This window comes from Brassica napus, chromosome C4 (assembly GCF_020379485.1).
Source record: "Brassica napus cultivar Da-Ae chromosome C4, Da-Ae, whole genome shotgun sequence".
NCBI lineage: Eukaryota > Viridiplantae > Streptophyta > Magnoliopsida > Brassicales > Brassicaceae > Brassica > Brassica napus.
Window position 1 is genome coordinate 56410402 of NC_063447.1, and position 20382 is coordinate 56430783.

The 20382-nt window shown below is 37.8% G+C and overlaps 3 protein-coding genes across 3 annotated transcripts; all 3 read right to left on the bottom strand.

The window, feature by feature from the left end:
• Window positions 1–4862: 4862 nt before the first annotated feature.
• On the bottom strand, window positions 4863–8443 carry LOC106377107 (cellulose synthase-like protein D1). Its single transcript, XM_013817275.3, has 6 exons — window positions 7929–8443; window positions 7427–7856; window positions 6843–7223; window positions 6393–6768; window positions 5884–6307; window positions 4863–5814 (listed from the first exon to the last, which is right to left on the bottom strand). The coding sequence occupies exons 1-6, from the start codon at window positions 8441–8443 to the stop codon at window positions 4863–4865; spliced, it is 3078 nt and encodes a 1025-aa protein (XP_013672729.1).
• An 876-nt stretch (window positions 8444–9319) lies between these two features.
• On the bottom strand, window positions 9320–11628 carry LOC106373921 (vesicle-associated membrane protein 722-like). The gene is made up of 5 exons (XM_048754972.1): window positions 10836–11628; window positions 10130–10271; window positions 9906–10026; window positions 9700–9762; window positions 9320–9621 (listed from the first exon to the last, which is right to left on the bottom strand). Exons 1-5 carry the CDS (start codon window positions 11023–11025, stop codon window positions 9478–9480), a joined length of 660 nt encoding a protein of 219 aa, XP_048610929.1. The 5' UTR covers window positions 11026–11628; the 3' UTR covers window positions 9320–9477.
• A 602-nt stretch (window positions 11629–12230) lies between these two features.
• On the bottom strand, window positions 12231–15746 carry LOC106377106 (3-ketoacyl-CoA thiolase 2, peroxisomal-like). Its single transcript, XM_013817274.3, has 14 exons — window positions 15427–15746; window positions 14954–15030; window positions 14797–14881; window positions 14602–14728; window positions 14431–14529; window positions 14285–14352; window positions 14088–14195; window positions 13913–13990; window positions 13663–13795; window positions 13470–13566; window positions 13219–13342; window positions 13012–13120; window positions 12765–12848; window positions 12231–12672 (listed from the first exon to the last, which is right to left on the bottom strand). Exons 1-14 carry the CDS (start codon window positions 15514–15516, stop codon window positions 12563–12565), a joined length of 1389 nt encoding a protein of 462 aa, XP_013672728.1. The 5' UTR covers window positions 15517–15746; the 3' UTR covers window positions 12231–12562.
• Window positions 15747–20382: the final 4636 nt, after the last annotated feature.

The window sequence follows — 20382 nt, forward strand, 5'->3', positions numbered from 1 at the left end:
ACATAGAACCGGCTTTAGGAAATGTGATGATAGCAAATGGAGATAAAATTCCAATAAAAGGTGTAGGTGAACTTAGATTGTTTGATAAAGAATCTAAAGCTTTCTATATGCCTACATTTGCCTCAAATCTACTGTCTGTTAAAAAAGTAACTAATGATCTCAATTGTCAAGTTACTTTCACGCCTAACAGTGTATACTTTCAGGATATTGATTCTAGTAAGTTGCTTGGCAAAGGTGTTACCAAGGGAGACTTGTACTTACTTGAGGACACAAGACCTGTATCTCAATTATCGTGTGTGTTTCATTCTGTTTCTGAATTCCCTAAAGATGAAATCTGGCATGCTAGACTAGGACATCCCCATTCTCGTGCCTTGAACATCCTGTTGCCTAGTATTTCTTTTAAAAATGAGTGTGAAGCGTGTATATTAGGAAAACATTGCAGAACTGTGTTTCCTAAATCAAAAACCCAATATGAAAACTGCTTTGATTTGATTCACTCTGATGTGTGGACTGCTCCATGTGTATCTAGAGAACAACATAAATATTTTGTGACATTCATTGATGAAAAATCTAAATACACATGGATCACTTTGTTGCAATCTAAGGATAGGGTGCTAGAAGCATTTAAAAATTTTCAGAACTATATTACTAACCATTTCAATGTTAAGATTAAAATTCTTAGATCAGATAATGGTGGTGAATATACTAGCACAGCCTTCAAACAACATCTAGCCTCACATGGAATCATTCAACAAACCAGCTGTCCTTACACACCCCAACAAAATGGTGTGGCTGAAAGAAAGAATAGACACTTGATGGAAGTGGCAAGGAGTATGATGTTCCATACAAATGTACCCAAGCGGTTTTGGGGGGATGCAGTAGTCACAGCCACCTACCTAATCAACCGCACACCTACAAGAGTCCTCTTTGATGCCACCCCATATGAGGTACTAAACAAATCTAGACCATCAATTGATCATTTGCGTGTGTTTGGGTGTGTGTGCTTTGTTTTGATTCCAGGAGAACTAAGAAACAAACTGGAGGCAAAGAGCACAAAGGCAATGTTCATTGGATACTCTACGCACCAAAAGGGGTACAAATGCTATGTACCAGAGACAAGGAGAGTCCTAGTATCCAGAGATGTTAAGTTCATGGAATCCAAGGCCTATTATGATGAGAAGAGTTGGGAGGAACTCAAAGATCTATCTCATTCTGCCTCGGACAGAGCTAACAACCTGAAGATTCTTATGGAAAGACTCGGCATTAACCTAGAAAAGGAACCAGAGAAAGGCCGGGACACTACTCCTTATAAAGAGACCATGGTTCATAACACTGAAGACTCTCATCCTGACCATGAAGGGGGGAATGAAGATCAACCGGCGCAAGCTCAACCTGAAGAAAACCCAGTATTATCTCATGATCAAGATGAGATGGGACAACCAGACACTGAAGCTCAAGAAGGAGAACCAAGCAGCAGTAATGAACCTGAGCAGACACAAGTCCTAAGGAGAAGTACAAGGATCAGAAGACCAGCCTCAGATTGGGTTAAAAATGATTTTGTTTACTACAATGCTCAAGCTGTGGCACATCCAGAAAGTGGATTATGCTCCCTAGCTCACTATCCAGAAGAACATCAAGTCTTTATGAGTTCATTGGACCTGGAATGGATACCAAGAACATATGCAGAAGCTATGGAAGATGATGAATGGAGGATATCGGTGGATGATGAAATGAGGGCCATGGAGAAGAACAACACCTGGTATGAGACAGAACTTCCAAAAGGGAAGAAAGCCGTGACCAGCAGACTCATACATACCATTAAGTATCTTGCAAATGGGAAGCCAGAAAGAAAGAAGACCAGACTGGTGGCAAGAGGATACACACAAGTGTATGGAGAGGACTATCTAGACACCTTTGCACCAGTGGCCAAGCTTCATACAATCCGGATTCTACTCTCATTAGCAGTGAACCTAGAATGGGACCTTTGGCAAATGGATGTGAAGAATGCTTTCCTGCAAGGAGAACTAGAAGATGAAGTGTATATGAAACCACCTCCGGGGATGGAAGAAATGGTGAAACCAGGGAATGTTCTTAGACTCAGAAAGGCAATCTATGGCTTGAAGCAATCACCAAGAGCTTGGTACCACAAGCTAAGCACTACATTGAATGGAAGGGGATTTGTGAAGTCTCAAGCGGATCACACACTCTTCACTCTCACCAGCAAGCAAGGAATTACGGTAATTCTAGTCTATGTGGATGACATCATCATCACGGGTAGTGACAAGGAGGGGATCAGTTTAACCAAGACATTTCTCAAGGCCGCATTTGACATCAAAGACCTGGGAGAACTGAAGTACTTCCTTGGCATTGAGATGTGCAGATCAAAGGAAGGATTATTCATGTCCCAAAGAAAGTATACCCTGGACATATTAAAGGAGGCAGGAGATCTTGGAGGAAGACATGCCAAGACACCACTTGAAGAAGGTTACAAGGTATTGCGAGAGGGGGAGTATGAAGACACTCCATTTGAAGATGTCAAGCAGTATAGACGGATGGTTGGGAAGCTGATCTATCTAACCATCACTCGGCCAGATGTGTGTTTCGCAGTTAATCAAGTGAGCCAGCACATGCAAACTCCCAAGGTTCATCACTGGAACATGGTGGAGAGGATTCTAAGATACTTAAGAGAAGCGCCAGGACAAGGTGTATGGATGGCTTGCAACAAGAACACTGAGGTGATAGGATACTGTGATGCAGATTGGGCTGGAGATAGAGTAGACAGAAGGTCAACCACCGGTTATTGTACATTCATTGGAGGGAATCTTGTCACTTGGAAGAGCAAGAAACAGAAAGTAGTATCTTGTTCAAGCGCAGAAGCAGAGTACAGATCAATGAGGAAGCTAACCAGTGAGCTTATCTGGATAAAGGGGCTTTTAGGCGACTTGGGAATTGAGATCACCTCTCCCATGACCATGCACTGTGACAACCAAGCCGCAATACACATTGCATCCAACTCAGTCTTTCATGAAAGGACAAAGCACATAGAAGTAGACTGCCACAAGGTCAGACAAGCAGTGGAGCAGCAAGTGATTCTCCCATGTTATACAAGAAGTGCGGATCAGCTGGCTGACATCTTCACCAAGGCGGCCAGTAGCAAAGTTTGTGAGTCCATTCTTCCAAGACTTGGACTCATAAACCTTCCATGTCAATGATCTCCTCACCGTGGAGTATTCTACTCTTTTTCCTTTGCTTGGTTTTTATCCCAAGTGGTTTTTCCAAGAAAAGGTTTTAATGAGGGAATACTTCATGGCTTTCCAAGCTTGACACTCACTACTGTCAAGCTTGAGGGGGAGTGTTGACATGAAGAATTAAACAAAGGGAAGTAGTGGAGGAAGTGGGAGAAGTGGCCATATCACTTACCAAATGGGGAGGAATGACTAGTCCACTACTAGTTAGTGGAGGAAGTGGGAGGAGTGGCCATATCACTTACCAAATGGGGAGGAGTGGCTAGTCCACTACTAGTTATTTATTCTTCCACCATTGAGTGCTTATTGCTTTTGTTTCCTTTAAATACACCATGTATGTTACACAATTCAATACAAACATTTCTTTCATTCTCTCAAATCTCACAAATCCTCTCATTCTCTTAAATTCTCAAATTTCTCTTCTCTCTCAAATACTTACGGTTACTTCACTCCTTTTTACTTTGTTTGTGTGCTTCATCACGGTTAAAACACTTAGAAGCTCTCATAATCCCACAAATTATCAGCCTTCACAGGACATATCCCTCTATCTTTGGCAAACGTGACGGAGCTCGAGTCACTTGATCTATCAAACAACCAACTCTCAGGGACTATTCCTAAAGAACTCGAGAAGCTGTCATTTCTTTCGTACATAAGTGTAGCTCATAACCAACTCAAAGGAGAAATACCACAAGGAACACAAATCACTAGCCAACCTAGATCCTCCTTTGAAGGGAATGCAGAGCTTTGTGGTTTTCCTCTCAAGGGAAGTTGCTTCCGGACTATCGCACCACCAATGCAACAACAAGAGCAAGACAAAGGAGAAGAAGTGTTGAACTGGAAAGCCGTAGCAATAGGGTATGGGCCTGGACTGTTGCTTGGTTTGTTACTAGGTCAAGTTATGGCTTCATATAGGCCGGAGTGGCTCATCAAGATAACAGGTCTGTATAAATTCAGAAACCGTTAGGACCATTTTGCGTTTGATCTTTAAACGCATGTCAATTCGCTGCTGGCCTTGCAATGAAGTAGTTCCTCGGGATTACTTTTTCTTTGTATCCTATTCCTAGCCCAAAGCATTGTTGTTCTATTTCATATATTCCATAACGTAAGATAGCTAAAATTTATGTCGTAATTATATGAACATCTCTATTTCTCAGGGTATGTGTTGATAAATTGATGTATCTCTATGCCACAAACATATGAGACACACACTTCATCTCCGCAGTGAGTGGAGAGCTCATATATATGCTTTCTTGCATTCAGTGTGCTTCTGTGTGTGGTAGAATAGAGAAGCAGAGGAAACATACAAAGGAATTGTCAATGATTTGGACCATACACAAATGTTCAGATTTTCTCAGATATTTGACTATATGTAACTCAATTACAACTAAAAACCTTTTTTCCTATGTTTTCATCTTTTAATACCATCATCTGTTAACATAACAGAGAGAAAACAGAGCCATGCTATGTATGTTTAAAAGTTCCATGTAACAATAAAAAAAAAAAAACTATCAAGAACTAAAAACATTATTTCTCTTTTCAACATGATTACATAAACCAAATTCTTAAAATAAAAAAAAAAAGATTCAAAAACCTCTCTGAGTATTATTTTAATTCAATTTACACTGATATTCCTCCACCGCCTGTAACATCATCTGGAGGACTGATCGTGATCCAAAGCAGCGAGACAGTAATCGAGACAAGCCCCGACCAAACATAAACAATGGTCGGAACCTTTCCTCTCCGACCCATCAACCCTTTAGCAAACGGATACATATGAGTCAATACCCACATGCTAAAGAACGTCCCTCCTAGCAACTTGTTCCACTGCGGAATCACACTATATATAGTCCTCGAAGCTCCTATCACAATCGCAACGAGGTTCACTACAATGATCGTTAGAGGCATGATGAACAACCCCGTCCACTTCACAATGTAAAGATCCGCAAAGACGTCGTCTTCGTCTTCTCCTGCGGATTTAGATGTCAATGTGAAAGAGATTTCGATTCCAGCTATCACTTTGAGAAACCCTTGAACAACTGCTGCGAGATGAGCGCTCGTGCCTCCTATGAGCCAAAACTGTTCGTTCCTCCACCATTCTTCGAGTCCAATACCTGACCATTTGACCTCGAGGAGGGAGATTAGAGTTAAGGTGATGGTGATGCATAGGAGGTAGGAGAGGAAGTGAATGTCGAGGCTCTGGACGATGAATTTGCCGGAGAAGAGACAGAGAGCTGGGAGGAAGCAGTAGACGACCAAGAAGATGGAGGTGAAAGGGTAGATACCGACGTTGAGGTAGGCCACTCGCTGGAGAAACTTGAGCCGCCTGGTGGCGAAAATCGCGTTGTTCTTGGAGAAGAAGATCTCTACTGAGCCAGTGGCCCAACGGAGGACTTGGTGGAGACGGTCAGTGAGATTTATTGGAGCTGTGCCGCGGAAAGCGTCACGTTTTGTGATGCAGTAAACGGACCGCCAACCACGGTTGTGCATACGGTAGCCCGTCACCACGTCTTCAGTGACTGACCCGTAGATCCATCCTATTCTATCTCCCCATTCTGTATTGTCTTCATACCTGGAAAGCCATATTCACACTCGGTTTAACTTTTAAGCGCGGGTCAAAATCTAGTATCCGAAACCTTACCAGCAGGAAATGACAGCGATGGCTTCAGCTACGGTTGGAGCATCAAGGGGTGGTCGAGGCAGGAGCAAAGCACCGGGCGGTCTTCCGTTTTTAACTGACATGTGATCTGCTAGAGGCCGTCCTTGGTACTCTGCAACTGGGATAGTGTCTGTGAACACGGTCGAGTTACCAAACTTTTTGGGCAGACCAAGATCTGGATCATCGGTAAGAGGCTGTGTATCGGACTCTATGTCAGATGCTTGGGAATTTTGGGACGCCCCGGACTGAGTCCGGCCATACATAGCAGGGGCTTTATCTTGACCAAACACGCCTGAGTACTCGTTTGCTCGAGGTGGGTTGAATCCATAGAGAGCATACCTTCGGAACATACACCCTGTTCCGACATAGACCGGTCCTTGTAAACCATCTAATGCTCTCATGTTACCTGTTTGAGTGATCAAAAAAGTTGTTTAAGCTATGGTGGCTTGTGACACAGGCATTACAGTTAATTTTTTAATTCAAGAACTTACCGTCAAAGAAGACAGTATTGTGATTTGCATACCGATCAGATGGGTCAATTCCTTCGAACCTTTGTGGAAACTGAATGTAGCATATTCTATCACCACCTCGGTCCATCATGAAACACATTCCTTCTTTGATAGCTTTGGAATTGTAGATGTAATGATCACAATCCAAATTGAGGATGAATGCACCATTTGATAGTATAGCTGAAGCTCTAACCATACCGTTCATGGCACCAGCTTTCTTGTTATGGTCAAAACCTGGACGTTTCTCACGCGACACATACGCAAACATCGGTACTCGGATATCGATCCCTGTGAAGTCCAATGCACCCTCATTCGGTCCGCCCATCACCGGTTCAAGCTCAGGTACTTTACTCATAATCTACAAATAGGATTTCAAGTTATATTATGTTTCTTGGTTTTTTTTATCTAAATTCAAAGTTGATGGATCAGTACCTGTAGGATTCCGGCGTGGTCTCCTTTCGAATGATCAGGTTTTGGTTCAAACCATGTCCCTGGCCAATGCGTACCATCAGCCATCCAAGTTGCTTTCACCACCTCAACTCCATCAGGTGGCAGTACACCGCCATTTTTCTCTTTGGCAATACGCCTTTCCTTAAGCTCTTCCCTCATGTTGAATTGCTCAGCTCTTTTCTTGATTTGGTCTGGAAGACCATTGATCCTAACCTTGAACTCATCATACTCGCGTTTGACCCAACGACGATCTTTCACAAAATCGTGCTTTTTCTTGTTCTTTGTTGGGTCTTTCTTGAGGCTGAAGTAACTATCAGGGTTTCTTGGCTCTATGTCATGTTTTCTACAAAATGGCACCCAATACTGCAAAGAAATGCAAAAGTGTTAATGAATAAATGAAAATCTAAAAGTGTTAATAGATTAATATATAATGGTTAGGACCAATCAACTTATAGCATATTGGTTTTAAGTTGAAAGTCCAAAAAAACTTAACGAAAACCTTTATCAAATAATCTATTAGAGTAGCCAAGACGCAGAATAAGAGATAGAGAGTGTGTGAATGAAACCTCAGCAAAGCGAACAGCTTCAGCCATGGCTTCAAAGGTGAGAATCGCACCACCATCATCTGAAATGTAAGCTGAAAGCTTCTCGATTGGGTAATCTACAGCGAGGATCGAAAGAAGGGTGTTCGCAGTAACTAAAGGAGGTTCTTTATCCGGGTCAGCTGTGGATACAAACACATCAACACCGGGAAGATCAGAGCGACCAGTAGGGTTTGAAGGAGAAGGCTGCTCAAACTTGTCATGCAAGGCAGCAAGATCTGTTGCTCTGTTTATAGGGTTTAGCTTCGGAAGAATGTCAAGAATCCAAGAGAAAGCGAACCAAAGCTCGCATACTATAGATAGTCCCCATAGCCACATTGCATCCTCGTTAGGATTCGCAATACGCCACCAGAGGAAGAAGAAGAGTACCACAAGACGACATACGATTAATAACCTGAACACATAGAGGGAGACATTGTAAGTTGTGTAACAAAAACCAAGAAAATCTTAGAGACAAACCAATCACCTGTAAGGACTAAGAACTTTGGCTGGAATCTGAACTTTTCTGGTGAGAGGCTTCCATGGTTTGTCTAAAAAATCCGACATGTTAACACCACCGTCGTAGTTATCATCCTCTTCCGACCAGAACGCATTGCCTATTCCGTACTTCCCTTTAGATTCAAACAACCACCTGTTATGATCAAAGTCTCCCGTTTGGCTCCTCAACAACATTGACTTGTTATTCGATTTCATGACGGATAATCTCCTCTCCATCTTGTTCCTGGGGGCACTGCGGTTTGGATCAGAGGTGGAGCCGGAGGAGCCAGCAGGCTGGTTGTCTGGTGTTGGAGGCATGTGGACGGTGTAGTTGATGTAATCGGTTTGGCTGGAGGAGTCTCCAGGGACGTCCATGTCATCATCGCGGGAGAGGCTCACACTGCGGCCACTGGACGTCCGGCGACCAAACTTGACGGCCGGTGGAGGCCGGCTTATGGAAGAGGATTGTGAGTTTAAAGTCTTTTTGGGTGGACTTGAAGCCATTACAATGATAAGAGTTCTCTGTTTTTGGGTCGTTTGGTTTCTTCAGCAAGAAACTGAACCCATTTCTTTTGACAAAACCTGATTTAGAAAGAAATAGAATTTAGAAAGAAAAAAAAAAACAGAGGAATGTGTGAAAAATATTAAAGAGAGAAGAAAGAAAAGAAAAAGAAAATGTATAGAGTTTGGGAAATTTCAACGGTTGATAGATTTTTTCTATTATAAGAAGAAAAAATTCAAAACTGAAATCTATGAAGCCTGAACCTTAGTTCTCCTTTCTTTAAGCTTTGCCTCTCTTCTATATTACTTGTATTTGAATGAAAGACATTATAAGTAGATATAGCAAAGATGCTAATAAAGATAGACAAAAACCACTCTATAGAATTAAGCGTCTACCTTCATCAACTCAACCAAATAAACTACTATTCAATTTCAGATTGGTGGAATCAGAAACATTATCATTGTCCGATTCATTGTTACCCCAGGGTTCAACCACATGGATGATAGCATAATTGGGAAAGCAGACTGCCTTCAGAATGGAAGAACAACCATATATAAAGATGCCAGACCACTGTAGAAGAGAGAGACCGAGTCCGGGGTTTTCCGACAAAACATCGGACGGACCAAGTAAATCCCTAACCAACGAACAAAACAAGACTCTTGACTAGTTTTAGGGAACTATGGTGACAATGCTGACTAGGTCAGACCAAATCCAGTTAAATTTATGAACTGGGTAGACTATGCTATACCCTCGTCAATGGTCATCACCATCATAGCAATTCGCAAGAAGTCAAGAACGACCAAGGCAACACACAAGCGCGTTCATATCAGTTCCAAATAATGGTTCACAAGAATCATTGTCGGTACAAGCAATAAAAGTGTTGGCAAAATGTTGAACATTCATACACGGCCTATACAAAACCAATTTCAACAAGTACAATCTAAGCAGAAACATAGCATGATAATTTAGAAACCACAACAAAAGCAGTACAACGAACATATATAAACGAGGACGAAGAAATGTTCAAGAATTATTTTTAACAGTTGAAGCCACCACAAACTGAGAGGATGATGATGAGGATCAAGGCAATGATGATTGCAAGGAAAATGAGTTTAATCTTCATGTTCTGAAACCACATCTTTTTCTTAATTTGATCTCCTTTTGTTCTGTAAACGTCCGCCTGTACACAGTTTTGAGTTCAAATAAATGTTCGAAAATCCATCTATGGACGTCTAAACATTTTCACACGAGAACTAACCTGTGAACGAAGGTCTGCGGTTTTTTCCACCAAATTTTCAATTTTCACACCACGGTCATAAAGCTGAAAAATGAATGTGTTCCACAACAATGTATAAACGGTTTAAACAGCAGAATAGGAAAAACAATATTGATACTTAAGTCATACTAGCCAAACTTTATTGGAAACATAAAATAATATGGCTAAAAAGGGGGTCAGAATCAAACCTTGTCAATGTTTTCTATCAAGACACCTTTAACTTCAGACACTTGAGCTCTCACCTTAGCAAGCTTGCTAATCTCATCAGGATGATCCATGCAGTACTGCATGTGCCCTTTCAGTTTCGACCTATATAGCAGTCCAAAACAGAGTCAAACCAACTATATGCCCAGGAAAATAACAGAATTTTTTTCAATAGCAATAAAGAAAAGAATTGATCAAACAGAAGTACCCAAATTCTTTATTCAAGCTGTTTGGTTGAGCAGTTGCAGCCTTTCCACCACCGTATCTCCTGTTGAAATCTTCCTTAACTCGTTCCAAGAAGGCCATAGGAATCTCCCTCCCAGCAGAATCAACTGCAACAACACAGTAAGCTGCACAACAAAAACAAAAAAGATTAAACTTTCAAGTTCCATACTGAGACATGCATAAGATAAACAAGATTAGATGATCCAATATATGACATATAAGAAAGTTGACACTATAATAAAAATACATATCCACCACCTGAAACCTAATCAAGTATAGTAAAACTGAGCTACATAAGGAATACTCCAATGCAATTGCTCTCAAGTGATATAATCCCCATAGTGATTATTTTTTGCATGGCCGTACATACTGTAGGACATACTCTAGGACGACACTCAAACCATTTTAAATTAGCTCTCCTTAGGTGAGATTCGAACCCATGATCCCTTGGACACAATTAAAGGTAGGGAAATTCTAAACCAGCCAGCCAAAAACAATAAAGCTGAAAACTTCGAATAACAGATACAGAACAAGGCTTGTTCTTCTATTAAAGACCCACAAAACATATCACATAACATCAATTAAAGCTAATACATACCAAAGATAAGAAACTGACGCAAAGGAGATAAAAAAAAACAAGCATACAACGCACGATCAGTACATCAAATCAACGGCACCGCATGACTTACTGAAACCATTTTCGACGAGGTAATTGAAGGTATGACCATCGCAGTTGTAGATGACCTTGTTGTTTGAGGAAGGAAGCTTTTGGAGGCACTGTGCAGCGATGGACGTGAAGTTGCCTTTGAAATCAGTGAAGTCCACGAGGATCACAGTGCCTCTAGCGACGAAGCTATAGATCAACGATTGTTGCGCCATTTAAACGACGCTGTCTGAAGGAGTTGCCGAATCGATAAGAGACTTATATAGGCGTGAAAGAAGGAAGGTAGATATCTAGAAGACAAGCGCCGAAACGCGTAGAGAATCGGGGACTAACGAAGAGATATATATCTAATGTATTGAACAAGAAATATGGAAATTCAAACCTTTGAATTTAAGAATTAAACAACCAAATTTAGGAAACTATATGTAGTCGGCTCGTAAAAATAAAACCTTGAAATAAAGGACTAAACAACAAATTCTGAATTTTTGTATTTAATTTGTGTGCTTCTTAGAAGTTAGTGATGTTGGTAATTAAGTTTCAACTTTGAACGTATGTCCCAGCGTATTTAGTTGAGTAATTAAGTTTCAACTTTGAATAATGGATAGCGTACGGTCGTTTCAACATTATGTAAGAAAATGTCTAAAAGTAAGTGTTTCTGTACAAGAGTCTTCATCTTTTTGTGTATTTGGATGATTTCCAGGTAATTTAAATAGATTGACTTCAAAATTTTCAAAGTTTATGAGACATCATCAAGAGTCTTTCACATACTCTTGTCGATTAAACAAATAAAACTAATCAAAATATAAGAGAGAAATTAAGAAGAGTCTTTTATATAAAAAAACTCACAAATATTTGTGAGAGATTTAAATCACATTTATTTCTTAATTAGTATTTCAATGATTTTAAAAATAAAAATAATAATTAAATAAATAAAATATTCATATTTGAGAAATTCATATGATTTTTACCGTTACTGATGACCGGAGAAATTTGAAACGTTTTAATCATCCTATCAACTCACATGCACCCATGTCCACTCTTATTTCTTCAAGTATTTTCTTGATTTATAAGTGCAAGTTTATCAATATGTTTTGTTAAAATATATAATTTATTGGAATATACATCAATTTTGGCATGTATATAACTGATTTTCTCATCTACTTTTAGCATATAGTAACTAGTTTTCCAAGTGCAAATTTTGGTATTGCCCGACACAAAACGGGAAAAAAGGTATTTTGGGGTGAGAGAAGCTCGACCTCTCGACCTCAGGATCACTCAGTAGCTATGAGACCTACGCGCTAGCCAACTGCGCCACCACCGCAATTGATATTGTTGACATTAGTTTCAAATTAGTCCTCTGTAATTATTAAACATCAAAATCATAACTTCGACCGTAGTAGAATCTTTTGACATATGAAAGTTTCTAAAATTGCTGCCTGCTGAAAATTATATTATTTCCAGAAGCAACAACTGTAATTCGAGAAGACCGATATCATCCATACATATAATATTGTATAGAAGATTTACCTTCACGTAATAAAAAAATAGTATACTTAAAGCACATGACCTGGTCAAGAATACAAGACTCAGGCAAACATTGGTTGTGCTGCTTTATTCAAAACAACTATAATAAACTGAAGAAAATGGGAAAATGGACCAGATTCTCTCCAAGGAGGATATAGAGTGCTGAGGTCACAAAATATTCTGAAGAGTGAAAGGGTCTTTGTTGGTTATTTATGCACATCATATCTTTTAACGAGCGTCCTTTGACAAATAGCCCTGCGCTTCAACTTTTCTTGCGTTGCGAAGCTCATCAACTCCATCTCCTCTCTCAAACACAGCCGCTGCACCCATCCCCGTCCCTGCAAACATTTTTCCCAATCAACAATGCATTTTCAGACACCGATTTAGCGATTGCGAGTGTGAGAGTATAGAGTAAGAGAGAGAAGCTTACCAATGCACATTGACACTACCCCAAATCGACAGTCTTTCCCACGGCGTTTCATCTCGTGCAGCAAAGTAGCAACGCAACGAGCTCCTGTCAGAGATTCAACAACCATTAGCTAATCTTACTCTCTGATCTCTTGACTTGACTGCAGCATATTACATTTTCAAGAGTTTGGTTGAGAGTATTAACCAACACTCTTTGGCTTGGTGAACAGAAACAATAATAGTATTTTCATAGCTACGTTCTTATATACCTGTAGCGCCCAAAGGATGTCCGATGGCCATTGCGCCTCCATTGACATTGACCTTCTCTGCGTCAAGTCCCAACTTGTTACGGCAATATAGAAACTGAGATGCAAATGCCTGAACACACAAGAATCAAAACCCGAGGGTGGTGGCATCAGAATGTGCGGGACGAGATATCTGGTGAGAAGAAGATCATGAAAGTATTTGCTATTTACCTCGTTAATCTCAAACAAGTCGATGTCATCGAGTTCTAAACCAGCTGCCTTAACTGCAGCAGGAATGGCAACTGCTGGACCGACACCCATGATTGCTGGATCAACACCAACTGCAGCAAATGTCCTGAAAAGTTGTCCAATAACGTGCTACTTAAGAAAACCAATAAATGTCGGAAAATACAGAAAGAACAATGTATGCTGTCCAGATACTAGCATATATGTGTGAATGAACATCACAACGTCTCACCCACCTGAATACACCAAGAACGGGAAGTCCTTTTTGGGTAGCAACACTTCTCTTCATGAGGAGAACAGCTCCTGCACCATCACTTACTTGACTGGAGTTTCCTGTTTGACAAGGAACACATGACGCAAATGGATTCAAGTTTGTGATAAAAAGAAGTGTCTCTCTGCAACGAAAGAATCGATTTTTGGGAAAAGTACCAGCAGTTGTGGTGCCGTCCTTTTTAAACACAGGCTTCAGCTTCCCAAGAGTAGCAAGAGTTGTGCTTGGTCGGATCCCATCATCAACAGAAACTGTAATGGGTGTCTCATCACCTGTCTTTGGGTCAACAAGCTGAAAATAAAGAAAACACAAGTTATCAACAACCAGAAGAACATGATCGAAGTTCAGGAATTAATGCACCAATACAAGTCTTAGTTACAGTTATTGTATGGAGGATCAGGAATAAACCTTGGTTTGAACAGGAATGATCTCATCCTTGAATTTACCAGCAGCAGTAGCAGCTGCTGCCTTTCTGTGCGAGTCGACCTAGCAATATGACTTGATAACTTAGCATCAAGAGCTCAAATTTATGAATTTATCTGAAATTACAACGATACTAAATAAAAAAATTCAGTTCCCTTACAGCAGCTTGATCTTGCTCCTGCCTTGAAACACCAAAGCGGTGTGCTACATTTTCTGAAGTAACACCCATAGGGAGAAGACAACTCTGTGCTTGCGCAAACTTCTTCACCTGCAATAACATAATAGGTTCTATAGTGTGCTATAAAACTTAACAGAGCCCGTTAAGAACACAGAGAAGAGAGATTTCAGAGACAGTACCGCCGGGTTGACTGACCCTTCCCATGCCATCGGATTGGTAGTCATGGACTCCAGTCCAGCCCCAATACCTGCATCCAACATCACCGTCAGCTAGACGAACACAAATACATCAAGCAATGTGTAATCAAAGACATTTATTCTCATACCAATATCATAAAATCCAGCTTTGATGGCAGCGGCAACATCAGCAACAGCCTGAAGCCCAGAGGAACACTGCCTATTCACGGTTCTTACCGCCACAGTTTCTGCCCAAGGGCATAACAACATCAGCATTCAGAAAGTAGACACAAAGATTTGTATACATAGAAGAAGCATACCAGGGAAACCAGCATAGAAAGCAGACATCCTGCATTCGCTAGCTCTCTGAGACCCCGGAGCCAAAACAGTACCAACAACAATGTCACCAACCTCACTCGGGTCAAGATTAGTCTTCTCAATCAACGCCTGCACCAAGAAGATAACACAATATAAAAAAAAACAATAATAAAGAATAGAAGAGAAAGCAGACAGACCCTCAAAACAGGTGCAAGGAGATCATCAGGGTAAGTATCCTTGAAGTTGCCACGTTTGGACTTGCAAAGTGCAGTCCTATGCGCCCTGCAATGTATCAAAATAAAAGCGTGAATATTATATTATCACAAGGATGTTAGAAAGAGACAAGGGACATACGCAACAATGACAACATCATCTCCATAGAGAGAGGTCCTCTGGTACGCAGCACTGTCCCCAGCCAAGCAAGCAGAAGCCTAATACGTTCAAAACGAAATCGTTAACGAGATAAAGCTTTGACCTTTATAAACAAACAAAAAACAAATATAAAATGTATTGAATTAATTTGATGATTGAGTTTGTTACATGGTTCAGACTATATATATTACATCGGTTTAAGCTAAAGGAAACTAAACCGACAACTGATTTAACATTAAACCGGTATTCTATCTAATACCAAATTCAATTCTCTCAATCAATTAAACCAAAAACCAAATTTAATTCTCTCAAACCATAGTTTTCAGATCATAGGCAGGCATGCATCGAATCAAATGATAATTCACTATCAAAACTCGAAATCAAGATCGAGAACAATCAGTATAATCCGGAAACCTAGAGATCGCGATAGATCGAAAGAGAGAGGGAAAGCTTACAGAGAGAGAGCCTTCGAAACTGTGGGAGGAGGAGGAAGAAGGACGGAGATGTTCAAGAAGAACTCGTTGCCTCTCGATCGCTTTCTCCATTTTCTTTTCTTTTTTTGCAGATTAATTTAAAGATAATAGAAAGAAAAAAAAACTCGATCTGGTGTAACGGGAAGGAAGCTACAGTCGTCGGGTTTATAAGGAAGATAGCTCACCGCTTTGAACGTTAACTGTTAATCCTAAATTAAGGAATCAAATTATCATTTTTTTCTTTGTTGTTAATAATTAAGTGGCTGATAATTCCATTTGGACACACGTTCTCTTATCCTGTAAATTTTCGAATCAAACAGAGTATTAGCCTTGTCCTTAAACATAATCGGATCTAAAATTTTCACATTTATCAGAAATATACAGACACTCCGACCCTAACTCCCAGACATTATTTTAGCATCATTTTGACACAAAAATCTTTTCCAATCCAACACTAAAAATTACGCAATTTTAATGTAACACTATAATTTTACACCAAATCTGACATTACACTATTCACTACACTAAAATACTATTCACCCCAATAAAAACTATTCACTTAATTTATTAATAAAATAAACAATTAAATAAATAATAAATAAATACATAAATATATATAATATTATAAAATAATTTTTAATGTAAATTTTGGTGTTATAGTTGGAGGAAAATGTTTTTTTAGTGTTGAAATTACACTAAAATAATGTGATTTTGACAAAAAATAGTGTCTCCGCCAGTTTTGGGCTTTTGAAGTGCGTGCCGTGTATCTATTTTCATCTTCTGGATCGAGCCTTTTTAAAACGTTTACAAGATGACCCCGAACTTTCTCCACTAGCTTCATTTGAGCCTCAAATTTATTTATTTAAGCGTAGAAGAACCCTCTTGCGATTGTGAATCAGTGATATACCATTTTTCTTCAAGTTTATATTTCCATTACTAGTAGATAAATTGGAATCTCAATTTTTGTACAATATCTACCCTTTATTCTTATAGCTGTTCAAATGATTCTTCCTCTCTTTTTACTCCCACAGACGGCGTAGGTTCATCGCTTGGGTTGTAAACAGGGGCATATGCAAGGGTTAAAGTACGGGGGGCATGTGCCCCCATCTAATTTTATATTTTTCTTTTGTATTTATTGTAAAATATATGGAATGCTCCCATCAAAAATCAAAATAAAATGAAAAATTTGTTTACCCCATCTAAATACAATTCTAGATCTGTCCCTGATTGTAAGGCAACTGGACGGGAGCCGATCACTAATCTCTGTAAATGTTAGCAGTATCGCCTGATCAAACGACCAGCATTGCTCCATTAATTCTCTCCACATATGTTCACACTTTTCCCGCTATCTAATGTCTCAACGTCTTCTTCACAATCCCACATTGTATCAACACAACCATCATAATATCAAGGATAAAGCACGGTAGAAACTGAATTTGCTTATGCAAGAACTAAAAGAAAGTTAAAGAGTAATATAGATACCAGTTATACATTTATGCATAAGGTTCTTGCAGTGATGGATTTAGAAAATTTTAATCACGTGAGAAAAATTTTCTATATAAAAGTGAAAGGCACTAAACTCTATGTTTCAGATTGTAAGGGGACAATAACTAAGTACTCCAAAATCTACTACAAATACTAAAAAAAATTTAACGCTTTTTTTTTAAAACACAATTTCTACTACAATACTAAATAAAATTCATTTTAAAAAAGGTATACCAATTTATCTAAACGTTGATGTTATCTTTTTTTATATAAAAAAAAACTCAACTTTAAGGGTGGAGTTTGTTCCTAACTTTTAATTAATCTAATAGCTACAATTCCATTTAAAATCTTGATTATGTTTTCATATTTCACGAGCAAAAGACATGTTCATAAAGTTGTAGCTTTTCAAAAAATTAACTATTTAACCCTTTCACTGAATCATTTCACAATAGAAAAGTTGTATATTTTTAGAAGATTAACCATTGAGACCCTTTCATAATAGAAATCTTTTAAAAAAAATCATTCACTTAAGCAAGAGACACGTGCATTTATTGAAGAGTTGTATCTTTTTAGTCATTCACTTAAGCAAAACACATGTTCATTCATTGCAGAATTGTATCTTTTTTTTTTGTCAGCCATTGAAGAATTGTATCTTTTCATAAAATTAACTTGGATTGAACCCTTTCACAATAGAAGATTAAACATTAGACCCTTTGATGATTTATCTATAGTCTTTTCATCATTTCCTTTACCACTGTTCTTTTTAAACTAACTGTTTATTGGAGCATGTCATAATTTTAATACGAAAAAAAATTAGCGGTGGTTTTTGTTTTTAAATTTCTAATCTAACGATAGCTATTTCATTTGAGATCCATAATATAACGTTGCAGATTCACTTAGGAAAAAGTCTACATACTATGAAGAGTTGCATTTTTCAGAAGATTGACTATTGAATCTTTTCACAATAAAAGTTGTTTTTTTCTCATAAGATTAATCGTTGAACCTTTTCATGATAGATTAACAAATTTATATACGTACGGTTTCTTCGTACCTCCCATCACCATTGTGCCTTTTTGATTTACTTTTTGTGTAGAGTTACTTAGAATAAAAATATATTACTTTCTCAAAAGCATTGATTTCGTATGTTATCTTTACCAATCCAGAATTTCATAGTTTTTTGTCTACTAGCTAGATCTTGTCATATGTTTCTCTCATTTCTTAAAAAAGTTACATGTCTTCACCGAGTCGGTGACAAAACGCCAAAGAATAGAACACATGTTTATAATTCCAGTATTTATTTCATTTAACAAAAGTTAATAGTAAAAGAGCTTGATGTTCTGTTAATATGAATCTTTGAAAGGGAATGTTGTTGGTTGTATACCAATACCTTAATCACTTGTTTGACAATATGTTTTACTAAATCAGATTTGTTTTCCATGTCAAATAAAGATTTTGTTTAACTGACTGTATATATGTAGATAGGTTTCTTGCAACTATCTTGTGACACTTGAATTCTTGATTATTGTATGAAGCGTTAATTAACCATATTTTGGCTGACTGTTACGTAACAGATATAAGTATCTTCCGTTTAAGTAATTTACGTAATCTCAGAAAGACCATGTCGTCTATATATATATATACACTATAATAGCAAACTTATTTTGTTTTAGGCTGATATTATCATTTTTATAGGAAAAAAACTAAATCTAGTTATTAACTTTATCATAGTTTTGTAATCAAACATACAAGATCTTCTTTTATAAGATCTGGCATCATCGAATTGTTTTAGCAAAAGGCATTTCTTTCTCCGACGCAACCTTTTACATGTCCTATTTATTTTCTGAATTATTCACCCTTTACCCGTCTTTTTAATTTCTAAATGACGAACTCTTTCACATGACTTTTTAATTTTTGAACAACGCATCCTTTTAACTCCTATTTTAATTTGTGTGTGTGTGTGAGAGAGAGAGCAAATTGCTTTAGGGGGTGTTATTGGTTTCTACATTTTAATGGATTTGAAAATCTAAATCAAATCTATTGTTATTGGTTCTATGATTTTAAAATACATATTCAAATTCATTGTTATTGGTTTTATGATTCTAAAATAAATTTTCAAATCAGGTGTTATTCAATTTTAAGGATTTGCTTAAACATATGATTTGGATTTGGATTTGCATAGATTTATAAATGTTTTAAAGAGTAAAATACAAAGAAGCAAATATTGAGTTATACCTTGTTATTTTGAATAAATTTGCCTTATTGGTATTTTTCGAATAAGAAGTCTATACAGATAACCCTAGAGAAAAATTGTAGAAACTAATAACACCCCCTGGAAGTATTGGTTTTTTGATTGTTCCTTGTTAGTATAGATCTAGAATTTAAAGCGACCATGGAAAAAAATAAAAGAAAGACTTTATCGTTAAGCTCTTGCGTAAGGTTGATCTTTTCGCCCTACCAACGCAAAACTCGGATTTAAAGCGACTTTACTCTTTCAGATACCTTTGTATCAACACGAAACAGTGCTCTTCCGAAATGATGGACTGGTTATCGATTTGTTTCTTTGCGGTGGAGGTAGACAGAGAAAAAAAATCAAGGATGAAAGTTTATGAAGCTGTTGTTTCTTGTGAAGAGAGATATATTATTAGCACTTCTTCCACGTTTAAATTTACAGTAACCATACAAACGTGTCTTGCCTACCAAATGACACAACCAATTTTTAAGTTTTTGTCAAATGTATACATTATCAAATATGAAACCAGAATTTCTTGGGCATCAAGAAACTTCAGAAGAATAAAATATATCTATACATCGCATGAGGATGATGATGAATTAGTTGCAAATCCATTTCATTCATTTATAAAAATCCACTTATTTTGATTTTAAAATTTATATCATTGATAGTGAAATCTGTTTGTTTGATTTTGAAATCAAGAGATTTGTCAATGATTTGTAAATCTAATTTTTTTTCTAAATCCACTAAAATACTAGATCCAATAATCCCTACTTAGCAAATAACTTGTCTTTCTTTGACACACCATTTTACATGCCTCTTTAATTTTTGAACAACACATTTTTCACATGCTTCTTTTAATTTCTAAATGATGCACAATTTTATACTTCTCAAAATTTCTGAATGACGTACCCATTTAGTAGATTCCAAACTCTTCACCTGAGAAAGCGTGTTTCATAAACCAAAAAATGGAGAAGCGCTTGAGAAAGACATTTCTTAAAATATTTTTTTACTTTGAGAAGTTTTCAGACTATTTGACATTATATTTCTTACATATACATATGTAATATATCTCGCAAATTGTGTGTATAATAAAAAGATTTAATAAATGCATGAGACAAATGAAATAAAATACAAAGTTGAATAAGTAAAAATATAAATATTAGATATATATATACATGTTATTTGTATTTTAAAATAATTTAAATTTTAGTAAATAATCT

What these genes read in the sequence shown, in the direction of transcription:
- LOC106377106 (XM_013817274.3), bottom strand. Translation starts at nt 15,516, where the DNA reads ATGGAGAAAGCGATCGAGAGGCAACGAGTTCTTCTTGAACATCTCCGT. An exon ending in TTTCTATGCTGGTTTCCCTG is followed by an intron (nt 14,530 to 14,601) that starts GTATGCTTCTTC and finishes GCCCTTGGGCAG; the next exon opens with AAACTGTGGCGGTAAGAACC. An exon ending in AAGGGTCAGTCAACCCGGCG is followed by an intron (nt 14,196 to 14,284) that starts GTACTGTCTCTG and finishes ATGTTATTGCAG; the next exon opens with GTGAAGAAGTTTGCGCAAGC.
- LOC106373921 (XM_048754972.1), bottom strand. Translation starts at nt 11,025, where the DNA reads ATGGCGCAACAATCGTTGATCTATAGCTTCGTCGCTAGAGGCACTGTG. An exon ending in TGATAGAAAACATTGACAAG is followed by an intron (nt 9,763 to 9,905) that starts GTTTGATTCTGA and finishes TTCATTTTTCAG; the next exon opens with CTTTATGACCGTGGTGTGAA. An exon ending in CCGCAGACCTTCGTTCACAG is followed by an intron (nt 9,622 to 9,699) that starts GTTAGTTCTCGT and finishes AACTGTGTACAG; the next exon opens with GCGGACGTTTACAGAACAAA.
- LOC106377107 (XM_013817275.3), bottom strand. Translation starts at nt 8,443, where the DNA reads ATGGCTTCAAGTCCACCCAAAAAGACTTTAAACTCACAATCCTCTTCC. An exon ending in AAAGTTCTTAGTCCTTACAG is followed by an intron (nt 7,857 to 7,928) that starts GTGATTGGTTTG and finishes CTATGTGTTCAG; the next exon opens with GTTATTAATCGTATGTCGTC. An exon ending in ATCGCTGTCATTTCCTGCTG is followed by an intron (nt 5,815 to 5,883) that starts GTAAGGTTTCGG and finishes ATGGCTTTCCAG; the next exon opens with GTATGAAGACAATACAGAAT.